The sequence below is a fragment of the Pelodiscus sinensis genome, chromosome 6 (assembly GCF_049634645.1).
Source record: "Pelodiscus sinensis isolate JC-2024 chromosome 6, ASM4963464v1, whole genome shotgun sequence".
Lineage (NCBI taxonomy): Eukaryota > Metazoa > Chordata > Testudines > Trionychidae > Pelodiscus > Pelodiscus sinensis.
The window spans coordinates 40775592-40798439 of NC_134716.1; the positions used below are offsets into that span (position 1 = coordinate 40775592).

The following is a 22848-nucleotide window of genomic DNA, read 5'->3' on the forward strand; positions in this document are numbered from 1 at the left end:
ATATCCTGCTAAAAACAGATATAAATTACTCCAATTTAAATTGTTTTTAAATTTTTTCAGATTAATACTGCTATATCAAAGTCCACCCATCCCAGGCTCTGAACACCCTGTGGCAAATTCATAAACATACATAGTGACATAAATAGAAAATTACTCAGAGATAACATTACTCTAGCAGCATTATGAATATAATAAAAATGTGTCAACCAGATAGGCTGATCGGATAGCAAGTATGAAAAACAGGGGTGTGGTGTGTCCAACAACTGCCTGGAGAAGATTAAAGCCTCTAATATCAGGATGTTCCTGATAATATCATTTTGCCTGATCACCCTACAACCAAACCTCCACCAGAATTTTTCTCCAATCATTGCCCAAGAGAGGAAAATATTTTTGCATAACTTGTGCTTCCATTTTAAATACTTTGTTGAACTTTCACATACAGGTATTTCTGGACTAACTCTGGCTTATCTCAGACACAGATATTCATATTATTTATCATCATCTTAGGTATGAGTGTATGAGTGCTTCACAATTGTCAATGTAAATATCCTAAAAGCCCTGGGAAGAAGGAAAGCATTAGGATCCCCAATTTATAGATGAGAATTGAAGCACACATAGCCTAAGGCCCAGATCCTCAAAGGTATATAGGTTCCTAATGTCCATTGAAATTAATAAAAAATTAGGAGCCTGAATAACTTTGAGGATCTGGATCTAAGTGGCAGATCTAAATCATACTGAAAGTCTATGGCAGAGAAGGAAATGATACCTGCATCTGTTAAGATCCAGGCTAGCACTCTAAACATATTAGAACATTCTTCTTTTTCTCTCTCTCTAATTGTTTCCCAGGAACAAACTATAATCTCTCCAATAGAATATTCCAAAATATATATACAATCAATCAAAATTAAGAAAAGTCCATTTCAGACCTTCCAGAAGGGTAATGATGTGATGGGACTACTTATACTATTCTAAAATTTCTTCTATTATCCCGTGTTATGTCCCACTAATCAAAAGTATGTGTGCCTGCAGAGGGGGAAGGCATTAAGGAATTTGTTTTACACCATTTTAGCAAAAAATATCTTGTCATACCTATAACCAGAGAAGGAAGCAAAAAAACAAATTGCAGTAGGCTGGATATTTGTATAGTTTGTCATGAAAAAATAACGAGAAGTTGTTCTTGCAGATTCAGACTAACACAGCTAACCCTCTGATTCATGAAAAAATGTGTAAGCATGGAGTCTTAGGTGTTATAAATCAATACAGCAAATTGATAATCTATTTTATATGACCCTCACTACTATATTTCCTCAGCAAACTTCATGTATTTATCCTTGTACTAACTGAAGCCTGTAGACCAAATGACTTACCAAAGCTCAAGCAGAAAGTCCAACATCAGCACATAACTGAACTTAAATTTGTCAGGTTCTAAGCTCATCTCATAGGCACTGGACTATCCTTTTTCTGTATTCTTAATCACGATGGCTTCGTCTATACTGCTGGTTTTGCCAGCAGTGAACATGCAAATGAGGTGCGGATTAGCATATTGCCATGCTTAATTTGCATAATTTATGCAAACCATTTTTGATCAAAGGGTTTTTGAGAAAAAAAAGTAGTGTGGACGGGTTATTTTTTTTCACAAAAACCCCGTTTTGCACAAAATCCTTATGCCCTTCTGGGAGAGGCATAAGGATTTTGTGGAAAACGGGGTTTTTGCACAAAAACAAAATGTCTGCACTACTTTTTTTCCACAAAAACCCTTTGTGCAAAAACAGCTTGCATAAATTATGCAAATGAGTCACGACAATTTGCTAATCTGTGCCTCATTTGCATACGCACTGCCAGCAAAACTAACAGTGTAGACATAACCCATGCTTACTATGATAGTACTTAAGATGGTCCCTGCCCTGAAGCATTTAGAATCGAAACAGATGAGAGACAGGTGGGAGAAGGGGTAGAATGTACAATCAGAGTGAACAATGTGATGGCAAAAAAATGGCATGTTAGTGCCACCATTTTTTATTAATATTGGGGTGGGTTCACTGAGGAGAGGATCAGGAAGGGAAAGAGAGTTGGGGAAAAGGGGAGTAGATGGTAAGAGGGGGCAAGTATGGGGGTCAACCTGAGATAAAGAGACTGAGAGGGAGATGGGGGTGGGGTGGGATTTGGAGCAACAGCCAGTTTGCACCGGTCAGAGAAAATTCAGTGAAAATTAGAACGTTCTCTTGTCCAGAGGTCTCAGCTTTGGCTGGTTTTGGCCATGCTTGCTAAAGTTTGACCAGCTCCTCTCTGAAGTTTTCTTGGACCTGCATCTTACTACCCTCAGAGTGTGTATATGCATGTTTTGTCCTGAACAGTCCTAGGTCCAGGATAGTGCTTGGCAAACATCCTTCTCAAACATATACACAAAAAAATTGCTCTTCAGAAACATGTCTGAGGCCAAGAAAGGGATGTAAACAGCATCAGAAGTAGGAATTTTGGCAAGTTTCCTTTACCTTTAGATTATCTGGATTTTAACAGGATGGAAACCTTTACTATTTCCCTCCAGCACATTACGCTAATGTGGCATTCCTTTTGCTGTCATGTACAGGCCAGAAGGAGTTGTCCTTAAGTGCTCCAAATAGTCCAGCCACTTTGTTAATAACATGTTATTTTGCACAGTACACATGTTTGTTTCCTGAGGGATAAAATTATGCTCAGATATCATAGTGATGGAGCCATACAAGTACCTAGCCAGATTAGATAAAGATTTAATACATTTCAGACTTCAGCAGTTAGTTCATTTTAGTGATGCAGAAAGCCATGAGAATTATGCTTTATAATGAGGAACTTGCCACAACTGAGGGCTAAGTAATGATTTGAATCACAGTGATCTAATACCTGAGGATTAATTCAAGATGCTTATTAACTTGCATTTCCATTCCCTTCCCAGGAAAACAGTAAAACGTTTTTTTAAAAATGGTCTCAGTGAAGTCATAAAAGGTATAAACAGCTAAAAAGACTAAATTAATGTAATGGGATTAGGTCCCTTTGCATAAGTAAGAAGCCAGTTTCATTTACCATTTTAGCCAAAACCACTGTTGTTTTAGAAACCTTTCACAAGGAGAAAAGAACTCAGCAATTTTGTCTTCATATTTGGCCATTAAAAAATCCCAGCAGATGAAGAAGATGGCTAGAACAGTGAGTACAAAGAGTGCCAGAGCTCTCTGAAAATTCAGGGCACATGCAGTGACGACTATCACCAGGTAAGCTATCAAGGAAACAAGAACATGTATGTCAGTTGCATCTATACTTAAAAAAAAAAAAGCAAACAAACAAAATGCACAACCGATGGCTCTTCACTTACTAATTTAATTAGGACAAAGAAAGGTACATCCCCAGTTTAAGAAAGCACTTGAACACGTGTTTAAGTTTAACTTGATTTCAATGAGACTTAAGAATAAGCTTAACGCAAAGCATGTGCTTACGTGCTGTCCTGAAGGATAGCTCCTTGATTTCTGGTTTAAATGTGGACAGTGATATAACATATAAACATCAAATATAACATCACCGTCAAATCCCATCACTGGGAAATGGGGAAAGAAAGAGGTTCTGTGGTGTGGATTTTTTCTTTATGTTCTTCATCAAAGCAACGTCAATTTTTTAAAGGTAGTAGCAAGGTAATAATAGTGAACCAAATGATAAACATCGCTATTAATCTGTAGGTCTCAAAGCACTTTATGAATAAGACATTCATCCCTAGTAGTGTTACATGTGGTAGTAGAGTAATGCCCACAGATTCATTAAAAACAAAGTTAGTTAATGTTCATTCAGGTTACAGGCCTGGTGATGTGATGCCAATAGTTGTCATAAACAGATAAAGCATTTGGATAATGCCCTGTAGTTGGGTTAACGGAGTGTTGAATGTTTAGAGCCAGTCAGAGGTCAGGAAATATTTCTCTGAGAGAGAGAGAGAGAATAAGACTTTGCTGAGGTAAGCAGTAAAAGTAGATAATAAAGGGTCTGTCTACACTGCATTCCTCTTTCGAGAGAGGAATGCAAATGCAGCTGATCAAAACTGCAAATGAAGCGCAGATTTTAATTTCCTGAGCTTCATTTGCATAATTGCGTCCGGCCGCTATTTCGAAATGCCCTATTTTGAGATAAAAAACGCTGTGTAGACATGGTTATTTTGAGAAAAAAACCTTCTTTCAAAATAATCCCTAAACCTCATTTTATAAGGAGTAACGGTTATTTCGAAAGAAGGGTTTTTTCCCAAAATAACTGCGTCTAACACAGCAGTTTTTCTCTCGAAATAGGGTATTTCGAAATAGTGGCCAGATGTGATTATGCAAATGAAGCACGGGAAATTCAAATCCATGCTTCATTTGCACTTTCACTCAGCTGCATTTGCATTCCTCTCTTGAAAGAGGAATGCAATGTAGACATATCCAAAACTACTACATTGATGTGGCATTATAAACACTTCATGGACAAATTGTTATTAGAAAAGGGGAAAGTAATGCAGTTAAATAAGAATGGTTGAAACTATAGTTAGCGGATGAGATAGGAAGAGAAATGACAAGGGTCTCATGGACAAGAGGCAAGGATGAGGAATTGATAAGTAAACAAAAGCAACAAAAAAGCATCTAATAATTGATTTAAAATATACATTAAATAATAATCCCCACATTAAACAAGAAATTATTCTGCTCATGTATTAAAATAATCTAAATTAGAAATCAGCTTTTAGGGTCTTTCATTATGTATTTCTGGATGAATAAAGCCTACCATATATTAGATGGCAGTTTATTTGATTACTGAGGGAAAGTAAAACCTCCTATAGAGCAGCATGTGTTCTGAGCACAAACAGTGTGATTTAAAAACAATGGTTCCTATTCCATCTGCCACAATATGCATAAAAGTGGCAAGTATTAGTTGAAATGAGGAGAAGCATTTGAGAGTAGCTTTGATAAACTGGGCTGTGCAACAAGGGCTTGACTCAAAGCTTGCTGAAATCAATGGGAGTCCAAAGACTTAAATGGGCTTTGGACTAGGCTACACATTTCCTGCCTGTTGTAACTAAATACAAATGGACTTGGCACTTGACAGTTTCTTGGATAATATGTGGGGCAACAGAATACTTAATACCCGTTAATTACCTGCTTTTGCATGCTCATAACAACAAACAGTCGTTTCTTTTTCTTTTTAAGGCAAGTTGTTACTTGTAGAATTGATATACTAAACACTTGCCTCAAAAGGAGGCTCAGAAAAGAACAGAATTGAACAACCCAATTTATTGCACAATTGGGAGAGGGACAAACAGGACCATTTGAATGAGCTCCCTATGTATGCTGGAATACCAAGGCTTTGTGGCATGACCTTTATGCAATGAAACACTGTGGCGTGGGCACTGAATGGCTCAGGTAGGAGAACGTTAATAGGACAAGGAGACTTTCACTTCTAGAACACTGATTTGAATCCAGTCTAGTTTGGTACTAATTAAAAATCACTGGTATCTGATTGCTGTTTAGTGCTATATTATTTATTAATTTGTGTCTCAAGCAAGCTCCTAGAACATATACTTTAAGATAACTGACCCCACTGTCTGAGCACAGAAGCTGATCACTGAATGGACATGGTAGCTAAACAACCCCTTTGATCTCTAAGTGCGGTAGGTTAGGTCCAGATCAGAAATGAAGCATATTGTTTGGACAACGTAGGGAACCTTCTACTATAACTGCTAATGTTGTACTGGTGAATAAATGGAGAATGTAATGTTTATTCTGGTGAATAAATGGAGAATTTCAGTCTGCAACCATTATCCAGGACTAGAATTAATTTGCATCTCCTATTATCTTCTCAAACCAGAAAACATTTGATGGACTCATATCTGTGGAAATGTCTGATATTTTTCCAGTATGTTACATCAATTAAATTCCACTGCATGCTATTTTACTCAAACAGTGAATGAGAAGTATGAATAGTCTGAAATCAAAGTAAAACTGAAAGAGGCTACAGTTATTTCCTATGTTTGTTAAAAATAAAAGTACCTGCTATTAAAATTCCATATATCACATATTGAATTCTGGTTTTGTGTTTCTTGCAAAAGTCACAGACTTCATCATATTTCTTTTCCAGGTACCTAGAAGTACACACAAACAAACAAAACAAAGAGAACAAAGAAATAAAAGCAGGAAGAGGATTAATTCATACAGGAACACTGCATTAGATTGATCAAAGTTTCTGCACTGCCAGAAAGTTAATTTTGCATTCCAAAATGCAAAAGAAACACTTAAAAATGATTTTAGAGTTAGTTGTTTGACTTTGAGCTAGTAGAATGCAACTAGACGTGGGAGACCCTTAAAGGGCCAAAATTTGGAAAGATTAAGATGTGGGCATCTCCACCCAAAATACATATGTAAATATATAAATGCATTGTGACCACAATTACTGTAACTGTGTGTGGAAACTAGTTAATAGAATGCACATAAACTAGATAGGCTCTTATCTAGTCATTAGTGCACTCATTACCAGATTTGTGTGCACATCTGCAAAGTCATGAGTTTTATTGCAAAAGTGTAATTTTTTGGGCATGCCGATGTCCATGCACCAGTAGTTCTAGATCTCTTGAAAATACAGCTCATCATTACAAGCACTCAACCTTTATCAAACTTTTGATTATATGGAAGCTAAAATTGTCCAGTGTGTCCACATTCTGTATCTTTCTACCCTCGCCAGGTGTTAAGTGACCCAGGGGCTGCAGAATAGTGATAGAAATGTATCCGTGTTAGTCTGGGGTAGCTGAAGCAAAATGCAGGACAATGTAGCACTTTAAAGACTAACAAGATGGCTTATTAGATGATGAGCTTTCGTGGGCCAGACCCACTTCCTCAGATCAAAAACCAGGGGCTGCAGGTTGAGAATCATTGAGCTACAGAATCACCTAAGTTTGTGTAAACTTAGAAAGAATTCACAGCAACAAGTATGCCCCTCTAACTCAGTTCCTGACATTCTTTTAAACTAGAATAGCAAAGGTATATTTAAAGATAATAATCACCCAAACTGTATTAATGTGGTAAACAGATGCAGCTGGAGTTAGGTGTGCAGTGAAATTTAGCATGACTTTCCTCCTTATGCTATGGCAAACGATTCATTTTAAAGAAACAGGAAATGGCACATGCCATTGTAATGTGATTTTTTTTTTACTTAGTTCAGATTAGTACTCAAACAACAGATTAGGAATACATTTGCTCACCAGGTCAAACAGTAACAGGTTTCTGATAAATGTTGTTTGCTTCTGACATTTCAATTTCTGTTACTGGAACCTCTATTGACTTAAAAGTTATATCTCTTACTTGAATACTGTGTACAGATGTGGTCTCCTCACCTCAAAAAAGATATTTTGGCCTTGGAAAGGGTTCAGAAAAGGGCAACTAAAATGATTAGGGGTTTGGAATGGGTCCTATATGAAGAGAGGTTAAAGCGACTGGGACTTTTCAGTTTACAAAAGAGGAGACTGAGGGGGGATATGATAGAGGCCTATAAAATCATGGGTGGTGTGGAGAGGGTGGATAAAGAAAAGTTATTTATTAGTTCCCATAATAGAAGAAATAGAGGACACCACATGAAATTAATGGGTAGCAGGTTTAAAACTAATAAAAGAAAGTTCTTCTTCACATAACGTGGAGTTAACCTGTGGAACTCCTTGCCAGAGGAGGCTGTGAAGGCTAGGACTATAATAGAGTTTAAAGAGAAGCTAGATAATTTCATAGAGGTTAGGTCCGTAAAAGGCTATTAGCCAGGGGATAGAAATGGTGTCCTTGGCCTCTGTTTGTCAGAGGCTGGAGAAGGATGGCAGGAGACAAATCGCTTGATCATTGTCTTCACTCCACCCTCTCTGGGGCACCTGGTGCTGGCCACTGTCAGCAGACAGGCTACTGGGCTAGACGGACTTTTGGTCTGTCCCAGTATGGCCGTTCTTATGATAGGACATTATGGGTATGTCTAGACTACATGGCTCCATCGACGGAGCCATGTAAACTAGTTTACCCGACAGTCAATGAAGCGGGGATTTAAATAATCCCCACTTCATTAAAATAAAAATGGCCACTGCGCTGTGCCGACAATCAGCTGATCCGGCACAGCGTGGCAGTCTAGACGCAGATCGGTCGACAAGGGAAGCCTTTGTCGACTGCTCCTGTAAACCTCGTTTCACTACCCGAGACACGGTGTGGCTTCCGCAAAGAGCGTGGCACGGTGGATATGATCTTCGCAGCCTGACAGCTCCAAGAGAAGTGTCAAGAGCAGAATCGTGAACTGTACACCATCTTCGTGGATCTCACCAAGGCTTTTGACACTGTCAGTTGCGAAGGTCTGTGGCGCATCATGTCGAAGTTTGGGTGCCCTGACAGATTCATCCTGATGGTACGTCAGTTCCACGACGGCATGACGGCTCGTGTTCTGGACGATGGAGAAGCTTCAGAGGCCTTTCCCGTCACAAACGGCGTCAAGCAAGGGTGCATGCTGGCACTGACCCTGTTCAGCATAATGTTTTCAGCCATGCTGTCAGACGCCTTTCAGAACAGTTCCTTGGGAATCAGACTGAGATACAGGACCGATGGGAAACTGTTTAACCTGCGAAGACTCCAGGCTGTCACCAAGATAAAGGAGACTGTGCTACGAGACCTCCTTTTTGCTGACAACTGCGCCCTGATTGCTGGATCAGAGCAGGAAATGCAAGCCAGCATGGACAAATTCGCAGCAGCATGCGACAACTTCAGCCTTCTCATCAACACAAAGAAAACCAAAGTGATGCACCAGCCAGCTCCGAAAGCTCAACATCAAGAGCCCACCATCACAGTGAAGGGACAAAAGCTGCAAGCAGTGGACCAATTTACATATCTTGGCAGCACCCTCTCCCGCGCAGTGACAATAGACATCGAGGTCAACTGCAGAGTCACCAAGGCAAGCTCTGCATTCAGCAGACTGCTGACCGAAGGGTGGGACCGCTGTGGAATAAGCCTTGCTACAAAGCTTAAAGTCTATCGAGCAGTAGTGTTAACTACCCTGATGTATGCCAGTGAGACTTGGACTGTATACAGGAGGCACACTAGGCAACGGAACCACTTCCACACGATTTGCCTCTGCAGACTTCTGAGGATCCGGAGGCAGGATAAGGTGCCAGACACAGAAGTCCTTTCTAGAGCAGGCCTGCCGTCAGTTTACACCCTGCTGATGAAAGCCCAGACATGCTGGGCAGGCCATGTTGCAAGGATGCCAGATCATCGCATCGCCTAAACAGCTCTTCTATGGTGAGCTGTTTCAAGGGAAGCGATCGCACGGGGGACAAAAGAAGCGATACAAAGATACGCTTAAAGTCTCTCTCAAGTCCCTGGATATTGACACCACCTCCTGGGAGACCCTGGCACAAGACCGATCGAAATGGCACACGCTGATCTACCAAGGCTGTCAAACATCTGAAGCCAGAAGGACAACCATAGCACAAGAGAAGTGAGCACTCCGTAAAGCCAGAGTTGCAAAAGCTGCAACAGTGGTGCCCACACATGTCTGCCTGACATGTGGCAGAACATTCCATGCCCGTATCGGCCTTATCAGCCATTTGCGGACACACCGTGGACAGTCCACAACCCGTTAGATGTCAAGGTCCTCTTCGAATACGATGGACGAACAACAACAACAACAACAAGTTACTTACTAAGCCTCTTCAAGGAGCTTAGGTACAACAAGGACAGGGAAAGAAAGCAGAAAGTTATACATATATGATAGAACATCCTTTTAATTGTTGGTGAATTAATTAAAAAATATTAGCTATTACTATGGTGCATTCTTACAGTGGCATAATAATGGGCAGATTTATTTACAATTTAGTAACAGATAGTTAAGATAGGAAATGGGCATGAAAGGATACAGTCCACCTGTGGACTCTTTGCCAGAGGATATTGTGAAGGCCAAGACCACAATAAGGTCCGAAAAAGAATTAGATAAATTCATGGAGAACAGGTCCTTCAATGGCTCTTAGCAAGGATGGTGTCCTTAGACTCTGGTTGCCAGCAGCTGGGAATGGGTAATAGGGGATGGATCACTTGATGATTACCCATTTTGTTCATTCCCTTTGGGGCACCTAGTGTTGGCTACTCTTGGAAGACAGGATACTTGAGAGATGGCTCTTTGGTCTGACCGAGTATAGTCATTCTTATATTCTTATGCTTCTTAGTTTATTTGTATAATGCAACGAGGGCTGGCCCTGGGAGTGCAGCACATGTGCATCCCTGCTCCCAGGTGCGCGGTGCCCCTGGGCCCCAGGCGCCTGGTGCATGCGCGGCCCCACCCCAGACGCCCGGCGCATGCACAGCCCTAAACCCGCCCGGTCTGGCAGCCCCATGTGGTGTCTCCTACAATGGGGCACCCTGGGCAGTAGCCCGGTCAGCCCGTAGCTTGGGCCAGCTCTGAATGCAACACAATGTGCTATGTTACTATATATTCTCAAGATATTTCATATAATTCTACAAATAATCCTTACTGATTATTATAATTCTGAGAGATTAAAATTGAATTATATTTTCTTACAATTATTTTTGTCCCTAGATCATTTGCAGATAAACTGCAGGAAGTGGCACGGATTGGGCCACCACCACCCACAATGGCCATGCCTGCAGATGTTCAGGTAAACAAAGCATCTGGTTGCCTGCCAGCTGCTAACTCTGATGAACTATATGCAGCCAGTGCACTGAAGGTTCCCGACCCCTACTTAATAGGTTAGGTTTGATTGTGTATTTATAAATATAGAGATAATAAATGGGTAATTTTACTCTGATATGTGCCTTTTGAAAAACAGCATTTTGGGGTTCTTGCTCATCATCTATCAAGGAACTAAAAGCCTATCTGGTTGTAAGAGTGCGTAGAAATCATTTCATATTTAGCTAGAAGCCATCTCGTATAACAGAAACCATTTCAGCTTTTCTCTTTGGCACATAGACCAGAGTGAACTTTCTGTCACCCCATGAGAAGAGGCCTACAGAATGGGCTATTGGAATGTGTTAATTGGGCTGGTTGGGACAGGAGATGTACTACTTTGTACCTGTCCACCATCTTGTTGATAAGACTTCGTTTTTCCAAGTTTAATTGAGGATTTCTGTAATTGGATGCCCTTCGTCAGACTGTTTGGCTAAGGGTATAAAGATACTATGATTGATTGTATTAACCAGCCTTACTTGGCCCCGCTCTGCTGGGACCACGTTTGGCTCACTTGGCTTTACTGATCAATAAAGCTGTCTGTTTAGCCACGTAAGCTGAGTGAGGCTTTTGCTTCGACGAGTGTTATGTATAAAGTGTAAAAAGCCAAAATGTTTGAGAAATTAAAAAGGTACTTGTGACGGGGCGGTGGGGATTGCGAGCCCCAACCCCGTGCCCCGCACTTGGGCGTCGCGGGGAACTGCCGCCGAAGAGCCGGAGCGGCTCTGCTGCGCCTGCTCAGCGGCGGCCGCGGGCGCAGTTGCAGGCGCTTCCCCGGCGCCCGAGCCCCGGGAGCTGCCAGCGGCCCGAGGTGCATGCACCGGCATCCCAGTCCAGGGGCGCCAGATTCAAAAGCCGGGCAGCCAGAAGCCCGGGGGGAGAGACGGCGGCCCGCCCAATTGGCGAGGCGGCCGGTGCGGAGAGGGGAGAGACGGCCAGTGCGGAGAGTGGAGGACGCGGCGGTACCAGACGGTGCTCCAGGACTGACAGCAGGAGAATGACGCAGCCGGCGAGGGTGAGTCCCACCCGGCGCCCCGCCGGACCAAGCGTGGCAGGACAGGACCGCAGGGGTCGGAGGAAGTAGCCCAGGACGGGGTTGGAAATCCCCAGGGACCAGTGAGTTGCGGCCGTAGCCCCCCCAGTTGGGCGGTGCGTTTAAGACGCCCACCCTTAGGGTCCTGGGCTGGGACCTGGAGAGGGGGTGGGCCCAGGTCCCCCTCCACCCTGATCGGTAACCTAGAGACTAAGTGTGACAGCTGAACGTGACTAATTTCCCCAGTCCCACGGGGCGGGACATTACAGTACTAGTAATAGACCATGAAGAATCCCACTGATGACTGAAGCTGGTGATATTTTAAGCAAAATAGCTCTCCGTCACGCTACTAGCTGTTTCCATTGCTTCACATTGGCACTCAGAGTGATAATCTAGCAATCATCTATAAGTGATTCCTTATCAACTCTGCTCACTTCATGAGTACAAATGTCATTTTCCGAATGCTATTCCTGTAAGCATTACCTTAAAGGTTAAGCATGTGCTTAAGCACTTTACTTATTTGGAGCAGGAAGCAGATCTATTGAATAAGAATTGTCTTTTTTAAAAAAGGTACTCTGAGAACATACCATTTGTTAAAATTAATCAATAACTATACAGATCAGTAGCTTCAAAAAGTAGCTGAGTTAGTCTGTTAGGCTATGTCTAGACTGCAAGCCTCTTTCGAAAAAGAGCGTCTAGACTGCAAGCGGAACTTTCGAAAAACCCCAGTTTGCATTCAAGAATGCCTTTTTTCGAAAGAGCACTTTCGAAAAAAGGCGTTCTTCCTCGTGAAATTAGGTTTACCGCCGTCGAAAGAAAAGCCGCGTTCTTTCGATTTAATTTTGAAAGAACGTGGCTGCAGTCTAGACGCAGGTGAAGTTTTTTCGAAAAAAGGCTACTTTTTTCAAAAAAAACCCCTGAGTCTGGACACAGCCTTACAGGAAAAACTTACACAATAACAAGTAGTCTAGTACTCCAGTCATCTGAAAAGTGGATTTAGCCCAAGAAAGTGCATGATACCATCTACATGTTTTGTTAGTTTTTAAGCTGCTATTAGACTGTTAATTGTTTTTTAAGTACATACAAATCACTATTCTTACTTGCATTCATCTCCTAGAATATGCACCTTAATACTGCCCTGCTGGTATATAAGCCATAAAATGGCTAACTGATGGCATATACTGTCATGGCGCGATCCATATGCTTTATGGAAATATGCTTCTCAATGTGAATATGCATAACTAGAAAATGCTGTATACAATATATTTTGTGTAAGGTATCATTTGAAAAGTTGTAATCTGCTGAATGTCTATATTGTATTTGTGTGCCTCTATTATTCCTATATTTGAAGTTAGAAATATGAAGTATAAACCTGTTTTACTAAGCGAGGATCATCAGGCTATTTTAGAACTTGATCTCTCATGGATAAGGACAATGACCTATAAAACAGGTTTGTTTTTCCTATAGCCTCATCTATAGGAGGGGCTGAGAGTCCCCACAAGGACATGTGTTTAGGTCACTTAATACTGGGACCCATTTTGGTCCTTGAACCTTTTCATTGAAGGTGAGAAAGTTTCAACTGAACACAAAGATGTCCTCCTTGGGCAAAATCTGTATACAGGTGGAAATCAAAAACTGGGGCAACTGCCAGATGTGAGGTTATCCCTGCTTTCAACCCAAGATAGCTGCTAGAAACAGGAAACTTTTCAGACTGTGAAAAAAAGATTAGAACTACAGTTAGAGTAAGGAATTGCATGTGACAAATTTCTTAGTGCATTAGGCTTAACTGACTTGTTTTATTTTGATCTGTAATTTACTTTGCTCTGGGTGCTCTTACTTGCAATCACTTAAATCTTACTTTTGATATTTAACAAAATCACTTTTTTAAATTAATAAACTCAGTATAAATAATTGTTACCTGGGATGGGAGAAGCAACTCTGCATTTCTTTGAGTTTTCTCTGTATGAAAATTTAACCACCATAAGATGGATTTACCTGTATGCTGTGGCAAGTTCCTTTGACTGAGCCTACCCAGGAACAGGGCTGTTACCCCACTTCTGTGTCAGTGCTGGAAGAGGAGGTGGCAGAGAGGCTGGCTCAGCAAGAAAGAGGCTATGTCTAGACTGCAGGCTTCTTTTGGAAGAAACTTTTCCAGAAGAGATCTTCTGAAAAAACTTCTTCCAAGAGAGAGCATCCACACTGCCAAAGCGCATCGAAAAAGCGATCTGTTTTTTCGAAAGATAGAGTCCATTCAGTGTGGATGCTATCTCACATTTAAGCCGTGATTACTATGGACGGAGTGGCCACCAGGGCACCTGTGCTTTTTCCTCTTTCCTCTTCTTTCGAAAGAAGTCCCTCTTCCCTGTCCACATACCCCTTTTTCCAAAAGAGCTCTTTCAGAAAAAGGGTTCTTCCTCATAGAAGACGATTTACCAATGTTGGAAAAACCCCTCTGTTCTTTCGTTGTTTTTTTTTTCCAAAAGAACATGATTGCAGTGTGGACGTAAGTGAACTTTTTTTGGAAAAATGGCCATTTTTCCAAACCCTCCCTCCCCTGCAGTGTAGACATATCCAGGGTGAAAGTGGCACCAAGGAAGGTTGGCTCAGTGGTATTTCAGCACATCTGGTGACAGTCTCAAGGGGATCCCAGTGATCACATCCATCACCTATATCTTATGCTGTAGGTATAATATGTGGCTATTAATGAACTGATCTATTTTAAGGCTTGTGACAGAGAAATGCTGGGCTACTGGCAGTGATTTTTTTTAAATAAAGCAATCAGGCATTTGTCTTCATGATGTATCCTTTATTTTGAATGGGCTTTAGAAGAATATACAAAATATTATGAAGTTAAATGTTAGGTCCATCTTTAGGATTTAATTCATGAATAACAATTTCATAGACATACCCACTGCCCTCACTGTATGCCTGATAGTCTACTCCCACTCCATGTTCAGTGACATCAAAAGCTGGCTTCAGAGTAATTCAAGTGAAGCAAAGTGCTCTTTGAATTACTGTGTAAATAGAGATTTTGTTCCTGCGAGTAATTATATTTAGTGGCCGATGGAAGAACAAAATGACCTGGAGAACAATAATAAAGCACTGTGGATAAACCTTAATTATTTTGGAACTCTCAATGGTAATATAAATAAATTAGAATGAATGACTTTCTAACATGTGTCCTTCATCTTCTTTCTCCTAACTCACTCTCCAGCCCTACCTGCTATAGGGCTATGTCTAGACTGCAGGCTTCTTTCGAAAGATGCTCTTTCGAAAGCATCTTTCGAAAGAGCATCTTTCGAAAGATCGCGTCTAGACTGCACGCGGATCTTTCGAAAGAAAAATCCGCTTTTTTGAAAGAGAGCACCCAGTGAGTCTGGATGCTCTCTTTCGAAGACGGCCTCTTTACATTGAAGAACGCCTTCCTTCGAAAGAGGAACTTTCGAAGGAAGGCGTTCTTCCTCGTGAAACGAGGTTTACCGCCATCGAAAGAAAAGCCGTGTTCTTTCGAAATAATTTCGAAAGAACGCGGCTTGAGTCTGGACGCAGGGGAAGTTTTTTCGGGAAAAGGCTACTTTTCCCGAAAAAACCCCTGAGTCTGGACACGGCCTAGATGAATTACTAACATTATAAACTTTACGGGCCCAGTTCTAAGAATGGGAGTCTCTGTTCAAAAATGTGTGCACAACTGTGTTTGCAGATGCTCAGTTTGTACACACAATAATGGTAATTGCTAATGGTAGACACTCAAATGTTTGATTGGCACTCAAAGTTACAGTGAGTTTTGCCCTTTTTTAACATGGTCCTCAAAGTTTAAAATGAGAAATTGTTTCATAAATGCTTGTAAAGCCACAGTTCCTCAAAGAGTAGTGACTAGAAAAGAATAATTCATTTGATTATGTAAAAATAGTTAATTATTTTACAAGTTATGTGACAAATACTAATGCTAAATGTTTAAGAAATATTTTAATGCTATGGCTTCTTGTGAAACCAAATTATGGGCCAACTTTTCTAAGTTTTATGTGTAATGATTCTTTTATGTATGTATGATTAATTTATGGATCCAGATTCCTAACTTGTACATAGAAGTTGGATAATTTTACATGCACATGGCCGGAAGAAATAACCCAGTTTGAATGAGACAAATTCAAGATACCTGTCTACCCAGCAAACTGAATTGCTAGAGGCTTGCTGAACTATAAAATGGGAGGACTGAGGTTCAAAACTAAAAGTTGCAAAGGTAATAAGTAACAAGGCAGTGATAGAAATTGAGGGAAAGAGTAAAGCAGAACATCTGTCTATATGAAGACTTCTTCCATCTCAATATAATGGAAACATGTTTAAGAAAATCAGTATTTTATGTCAAGCTCAGGAATCTCTTTTCTGAGACACGGTTGGTGTGCGTGTGTGTACAGATCATTTTCTTGTTTTATCATTGACACCTCTGCAAAGTAGTGTAAAACACTATCAGATCAGAAGGGTGCTAGTTTATACCAACTTTACACTGATGTGAATTACTATACAAGCATGGCAATAATTCATGGTCCATTGTGGTCAATTTCATGGCTTGAGGATTTTAAAATTGGTCATTTCATGATTTCAGATGTTTGCACATGTAATTTCATGGTGTGGTAGCCATGGGAGTTGTGACCACAAGTGGAATCAAGTTACAAAGTTGTTGTAAAGAGCTCCCAAGATTGCCACACTCACTTCTGTGCACTGTCTTGAGAGCTGCCCAGGCTCATATTGCCCCCCGAGCCTCTCCGTTCAAGACAGCCCAGACTTATGACATTTGCCCTTCTGCTGTTCCAGCTGGGAAAGCCCAGGCATGGGACTTCTTCCTTTGCCGTTCCTGCAGCAGTTCAGGGTGATCTGGCAGGGGTTTCTGCTCTGGGGTTTCTTCTGCTCTGGGGCACCCATTTTTTCTAAGGGTTCCAAATTGGCCCGGGGTACCTGCCTTAGAATCATAGAACACTAGAACAGGAAGGGGCCTCAAGAGGTCATCGAGTCCAGTCCCCTGCCCTCACAGCAGGACCCAGTACCATCTAGACCATACCTGATAGATGTCTATCTAACCTGCTCTTAAATATCCACAACCTCCCTAGGCAATTTATTTCAGTGTTTAACCACCCTGACAGTTAGGAAGTTTTTCCTAATGTCCAACCTAAAGCTCCCTTGCTGCAGTTTAAGCCCATTGCTTCTCGCCCTATACTCAGAGTCCAAGGAGAACAATGTGTTTCCTTCCTCCTTGTAACCTTCTTTTAGATACTTGAAAACTGCTATCATGTCCTCTCTCAGTCTTCTCCTTTTCAAACTAAACAAGCTCAATTCTTTCAGTCTTCCTTCATTGGTCATGTTCTCTAGAACTTTAATCATTCTTGTTGCTCTTCTCTGGATCTTCTCCAATTTCTCCATAGTTTTCTTGAAATGTGGTGCTCAAAACTGGACACAATAGTCCAACTGAGGCCTAATCAGTGCAGAATAGAGCAGAAGAATGACATCTTGTGTCTTGCTCACAACGTTCCTGTTTATGCATCCCAGAATCAGGTTTGCTTTTTTTGCAACAGCATCACACTGTTGGCTCATATTTAGCTTGTGGTCCACTATGACCCCCTAGATCCCTTTCAGCAGTACTCCTTCCTAGACAGTCACTTCCTATTCTGTATGTGTGAAATTATTGTTCCTTCCTAAGTGGAGTACTTTGCATTTGTCCTTATTAAACTTCATCCTATTTACCTCAGACCATTTCTCCAGTTTGTCCAGATCATTTTGAATTATGACCCTATCCTCCAAAGCAGTTGCAACCCCTCCCAGCTCAGTATCATCTGCAAACTTAATAAGTATACTGTCTATGCCAATATCTAAATCATTGTTGAAGATATTGAACAGAACCAGTCCCAAAACAGCTGCCTGCAGAACACCACTTGTTATGCCCTTCCAGAAGGATTGTGAACCGTTTATAACTACTCTCCTTATTCTGTTCCTGGCATGGACCACAAATCTAGGAGCCCCTGGTGGGAATGCTCCCAACAGCATGGAGGAGATCTCACCCACCTCCACATCCCAGAACCTCCTGTCCCTGCTGGGAGGGTGCTGCCTTCAGTTGTGAAATTGATAGGGCTCTAGCAATTGTTTGATTCTTCAAATTTTACTAGGAATCCATTAACAGGCTCAGCTATTATATGAACTTCTGTGAAATGGCAGTGCCATTGGCTCAGTTGGCCAAAACAAGTTAATGTAAAAATATTACCTTCTCCAATTTGCAAAGATTCTTGATACTGGTCAGTTGCAAGGCATGATAATTTTAAATACAATGTAGTTTTTTGCAATCCATAAATTATTAGGAGATATAAAGGACTGCCTGGCTTAGTGATATGGCAGCTGAATTTTGGCCTGTCACGCGGGAGGCTGAAACACTGGCAAATTTTTGCTTTGAGTGGTGTGAAATGGGTGGAAAACTTGCTCATCCAAAAAAAATTACCCTTTTAAGTGCGTTTTCTCATCTACTGACTCATGTTTGTTTTTATGCTGATCACTCTCAATATGGATGTGCGTGTCCTCCTGGAAAACAGATGCATAAAAAAATGTAGTGAGTATGACATATTTCCTGAGTAATCTTCTAAAGAGAAAATTCTTAAAACAGTTGGGTAAGGTGGTTTCACAGGGCAAAATTTTGTTTAATTCTATAGCTGAGTCACAATCAGCATGCAGTATCAACAAGAACTCTGAAAAGTAACATTCTATTTCATTTACTCTATTCATGTTACACATTCTCTCTCATTTTGTATACGCACCTCTGAGTCTGCTGTGTGGGACCAGCACTGTTATTAACATCAGGCAAACCCAGTAGTTATGTAGCACAGCTGCCAAGTGATGAGCATTTTGAATTTTGAACCTTCTCAAATCCCACAAAATTAAAAAAGGAGAGGCAAAAGAGACTAATTCATCTTTAGATGTCACTAGATGAGGAAAAGAGCCAAATACAGAATAGTTTTGAATAGATGATCAAAAGTGAATTTTGTATTTTAGGTGGATCTGGTAGCACTGCCTGTTAAGGTTACCTGATGCTTCTCAATATAAGACCCTGTTTTCAGGTAATTATATCTCTGCCAAATTTTATCCACTTAGACTGAAATTTGCCATGTCAGGGGTCTGTTCAATGTTCAGTTTTTTGGGCAAGTTTCAAAGTGGTCCATCTGATTTGGAGAAGGTGGCTAGAGAAAAATGTTTTGCTGATATTTGAAAAATTCTGGCAAGATTTTATTTAAAAAACTCTAGCACACCCATACTTTGGAACTGGGGCTTGAATTTTGGAAGGGAGAAAGTCTTTCTGTCAGGGATATCCTTTTAGGAAAATTTTAACAGAAACAATTAAATGTGGCCAAGTTATAAGCCTTTGAAATTTTGTAGTTTACTTACAAGTGTTTTTTTATTTTAACAGCTAAAAACTCCAAAGATTTTGTTCTCCTTGACCATGATTCAGCATCTCACAGCTCTAGTGCTGACCATACTGTGCATATGCATACATATTGAGTAAGTGAGCATGCTCCATCCCATCACAGCTTCTATAGGTGACCAAATTGGACATGCCCAATCCCCAAAGAGTGACTGAGTATGCTCCAGACCAGTGATACGGGGGCTCAGAATGACTTTCCTTGTAACAGCAGTTCCCAACAGCTCAAGTCTGGGAAGGGGTCAGCTACTGGAATGGAGAGCAAAGAGCCAGTCTCTCCTGTGCCCTCAGTGATCCCATCTCTTCTGATTTGAATGTTGAGGGGACAAAAGACAAGACACAATGGGGGAAAGGAAAGCAACAGACAGATAAGGGTACATGGGTAGGGGTGGGCAAAAGGTCCTCCGTGAGCTGGAACTGGCCCACCAAGTGGGTTGATATGGCCCGTGGAGGCCTTGCTGTTCCCCTGCCCCCAGGTTAATTAGGACCTGGGGCAGGGGGAAGCATGCAAAGTTACCTCAGCCCTGCTCCTGCCCTGGGAAGGAGCGCATGGTGCTTATAAGTGCCACGTGCTCCTGGCAGGGTGGGAGCAGACTTCCCATGCTCCCCACCCCCAAATCCTGATTGGTCTGAAGGTGGAGGGAACGTGCAAAGTTTTCTCCATCCTGCCCCTGTCCTGCCAGGAGTGCACAGCGCTTAGAAGCACCATGTGCTACTGGCAGGGTGGGAGGAGACTTTGTGCACTCTCCTGCCCCCAAGCTGTGATTGGCTAGGGGGTAGGAAGAGGAAGTGCGTGAAGTCTCCTCCCACTGCCAGGGACATGGGTGCACAGGGGGAACCTGAGGGATGGCAAAGGTGCTCTCCCACCCCCAGACCAATCATTGTCTGTGGGTGGGAAAGCAGGGAAGTATCTTGGCCCTGCCCCTTCTGCTTGAGGCCCCGCCCCTTCTGGTGCAGCCTGAGGCCACTTCAAGAATTTCAAGTCAATTTGCTCGGTGGGAGGGGACACTGAGATCAGATAACGAGCTGGAGAGGGAAACAAACTGTTTTACAAAAACAAATGCATAATTTTATGAGCAAAATGGGACATTTGGAGGTTTATTTTTGTTATAGTCATCAGATTTAACAAACTAAAGCATGAATTCCCAACTGTCTCTATGCATATACATTTCCAGTTATCCTTCAATCATTTTTGTTCTTTCTGCTCTTTCTACTCAAAGTTTCCAATGTCACCTGTATTATCTATCTATCTATCTATCTATCTATCTATCTATCTATCTATCTATCTATCTATCTATCTATCTATCTATCTATCTATCTATCTATCTAAAAATGAAACATGGATTCTTTTCAATACATTACAAAATGATGCATTTGCCCCTTATAAATTAAAAATGTTTTAAGCAGGAATTAACCAAAATAAATTTGAAATAAATCTGTATATACGTCACAATTTTGTCTTTACATATCAATGCCAAATTTATTTGTGAAGTTAAACGATAATTCTTTACCCTGATTTGAATTTACACTACTCTCCTTTTATCCAAGTTGACAAAGTATTAGGTTTACACTCCCTGTCAGACCCTTTTACACTGCCGGAATGATGAAGAGAGGCCTTAGAGCCAATTGTGTTCTTGCTTTGTCAATTGAAAACTGCAAAATAACTGATTTTTTTGTAATCCAAGGAAAGAAGTGCCCATATTATTTTTATTCATACCTTCTTTCAATGTGTTATTTTAGCATGTGAAAGCAAGAGATTGTAATAATCAATTGTACTTGGTGTGTGGCTAGAAATATTACAATGTTATATACAATTGCAACCATACTGTAGACTACACAGTGGCCTTCAAAGAGGAAATTTTATTCAGTTTGGCTGGTAGTTTGGAGCAATTGTGTGTTGAGTAATTTTTGACTATTAAAGTAGTCTATAAATTTATAAGCTACTTAGATCCACAAAACAAGTTTGTAAATCAAAACCTGTTCCTGTTTTCCCTCCTTCAATCTTGTTTTTTTTCCTGCTGCATATTTTACATTCTGTTGAACATCTTAAATTAGTTTCCAGAGAGACGCAAAACAGCTCAATGGGAAAACTAACAAAATAATTAATGTGGCACGTAGGAAAAAAATATGTGCCCAGAAGCTGCCACTCATTTTCCTGTGCGATAGTCCAAAGCTGTACGGATAGAGGCTTGCTTTAACCTTCAAGATTCATATTTCACAGAGAGGTCTTTGAAAACCTTTCAGCTCTGTGGTGCTAGGTATTGAATATTACCTGTTCTATTCCCCTTAACTTTGATTATTCTCTTTTTGATATTCACTGGGAAATAAAATGAAGATCAAACATGAATCAAGCTACTCCTGCTGAGGTAGTATTTGCTAGCCAAGGAGTAGCAGGGTTCTATCCTGATGAATCTAAAGTCAAAAGGCCATCAGAGTGCCATTTTCTCTATACTTAAATTATGGGTATTTTGCATCTGTTATCTTTTGCAAAGGTGGTTCAAGAGACTTAGCTGATCACACAGTGTGAAGTAAACATACTCATTTTTCATTCTGTCTTCTCATGTCATGCCTCCTTATTCTCATTTTTGCCATGGTATAGTAATGCTTAAAATGCTTGAGCCATACTACCCAAATTCTAGGGGAGCTAAAATATTATTCTGAGTGCTCTGGGAAGGGTGCATTCTTGGGAATCATAATGCCTTGAATGGACACACACTGGGTAGCATTGCTACACCTACTACAAACTTACAGGATGTTCCTTCTTACACTACTCTACTGGCATTTGCTGGTGTATAAAATGGTCAAATGTCTTGTGATGTCAGAGATCCACCAAGGGCCTAGTTCTGTAAAAGCTTATAGCTGTGAGTAGCTTTACTCATGTAAGTATTGCCTTACAGGGTCCATAATACAGAGAAGCCTGTTTTTTCAGCCTTTGTTTGTAGTAGATCATAAAAGGCAGATCTCTTGGTGAAAGTTCTTCTACTAGAATTGAGTGCTGTTCATTCATATGCCTTGTCTTCACAGCACTGCCCTCCAGAATACGGGGATAATGTGTGAAGCACTTAGGGTATGTCTACACTAGCTCGTTAGTTCGAGCTAGGTAGGCAAATGAGGGCAACCGGAGTTGCAAATGAAGCCCGGGATTTAAATATCCTGGGCTTCATTTGCATGTTCCCGGGCACCGCCATTTTTAAATCCCCCTTAGTCCGAACTACCTGCCCGCGGCTAGACGTGGCAGTTAAACATTAATTCAAACTAACTCCTTAGTTCGAATTAACTGTTACTCCTCATTCCATGAGTAACAGTTAATTCGAACTAAAGAGTTAGTTCGAATTAACGTTTAACTGCCGTGTCTAGTTCAGACTAAGGGGGATTTAAAAATTGTGGCGCCATAAATCCCGGGCTTCATTTGCAACTCCGGTTGCCCTCATTTGCCTACCTAGCTCGAACTAACGAGCTAGTGTAGACAGACCCTTAGGAACTCTGCACTCTGGTTGCCTCTCATAGACCTTGCTGGCACAAACTAAAAGGTCCCTGGTTTGAATTAAAGTAATTTGTCCCAACAGGGTCTCTATGGAACAGGGTAGAGCACAACACTTAGGCTACGTAAACACTAGAGGCTTCTTGTGCA

At 41.1% G+C, this 22848-nt stretch overlaps 1 protein-coding gene across 7 annotated transcripts in view; it reads right to left on the reverse strand.

Annotated features, from left to right (window-relative positions):
* SLC28A3 (solute carrier family 28 member 3) overlaps positions 1 to 22848 on the reverse strand; it is a 125464-nt gene that overhangs the window by 85708 nt on the left and 16908 nt on the right. For 5 of the 7 annotated variants that reach the window (XR_012904718.1, XR_012904719.1, XM_075931770.1 and 2 more), the window contains exons 3-5: positions 18246 to 18325; positions 6030 to 6121; positions 3058 to 3247 (exon numbers count right to left, since the gene is read on the reverse strand). Coding sequence is in view for 5 of the 7 variants with exons in the window: in XM_075931770.1 (XP_075787885.1) it covers positions 3058 to 3247; positions 6030 to 6121; positions 18246 to 18325 (362 nt within the window). In the remaining 2 variants the exon portion in view is untranslated. The remainder of the gene's footprint in view (positions 1 to 3057; positions 3248 to 6029; positions 6122 to 18245; positions 18326 to 22848) is intronic. The other 2 variants (XM_075931772.1, XM_075931771.1) reach the window with 1 other exon arrangement.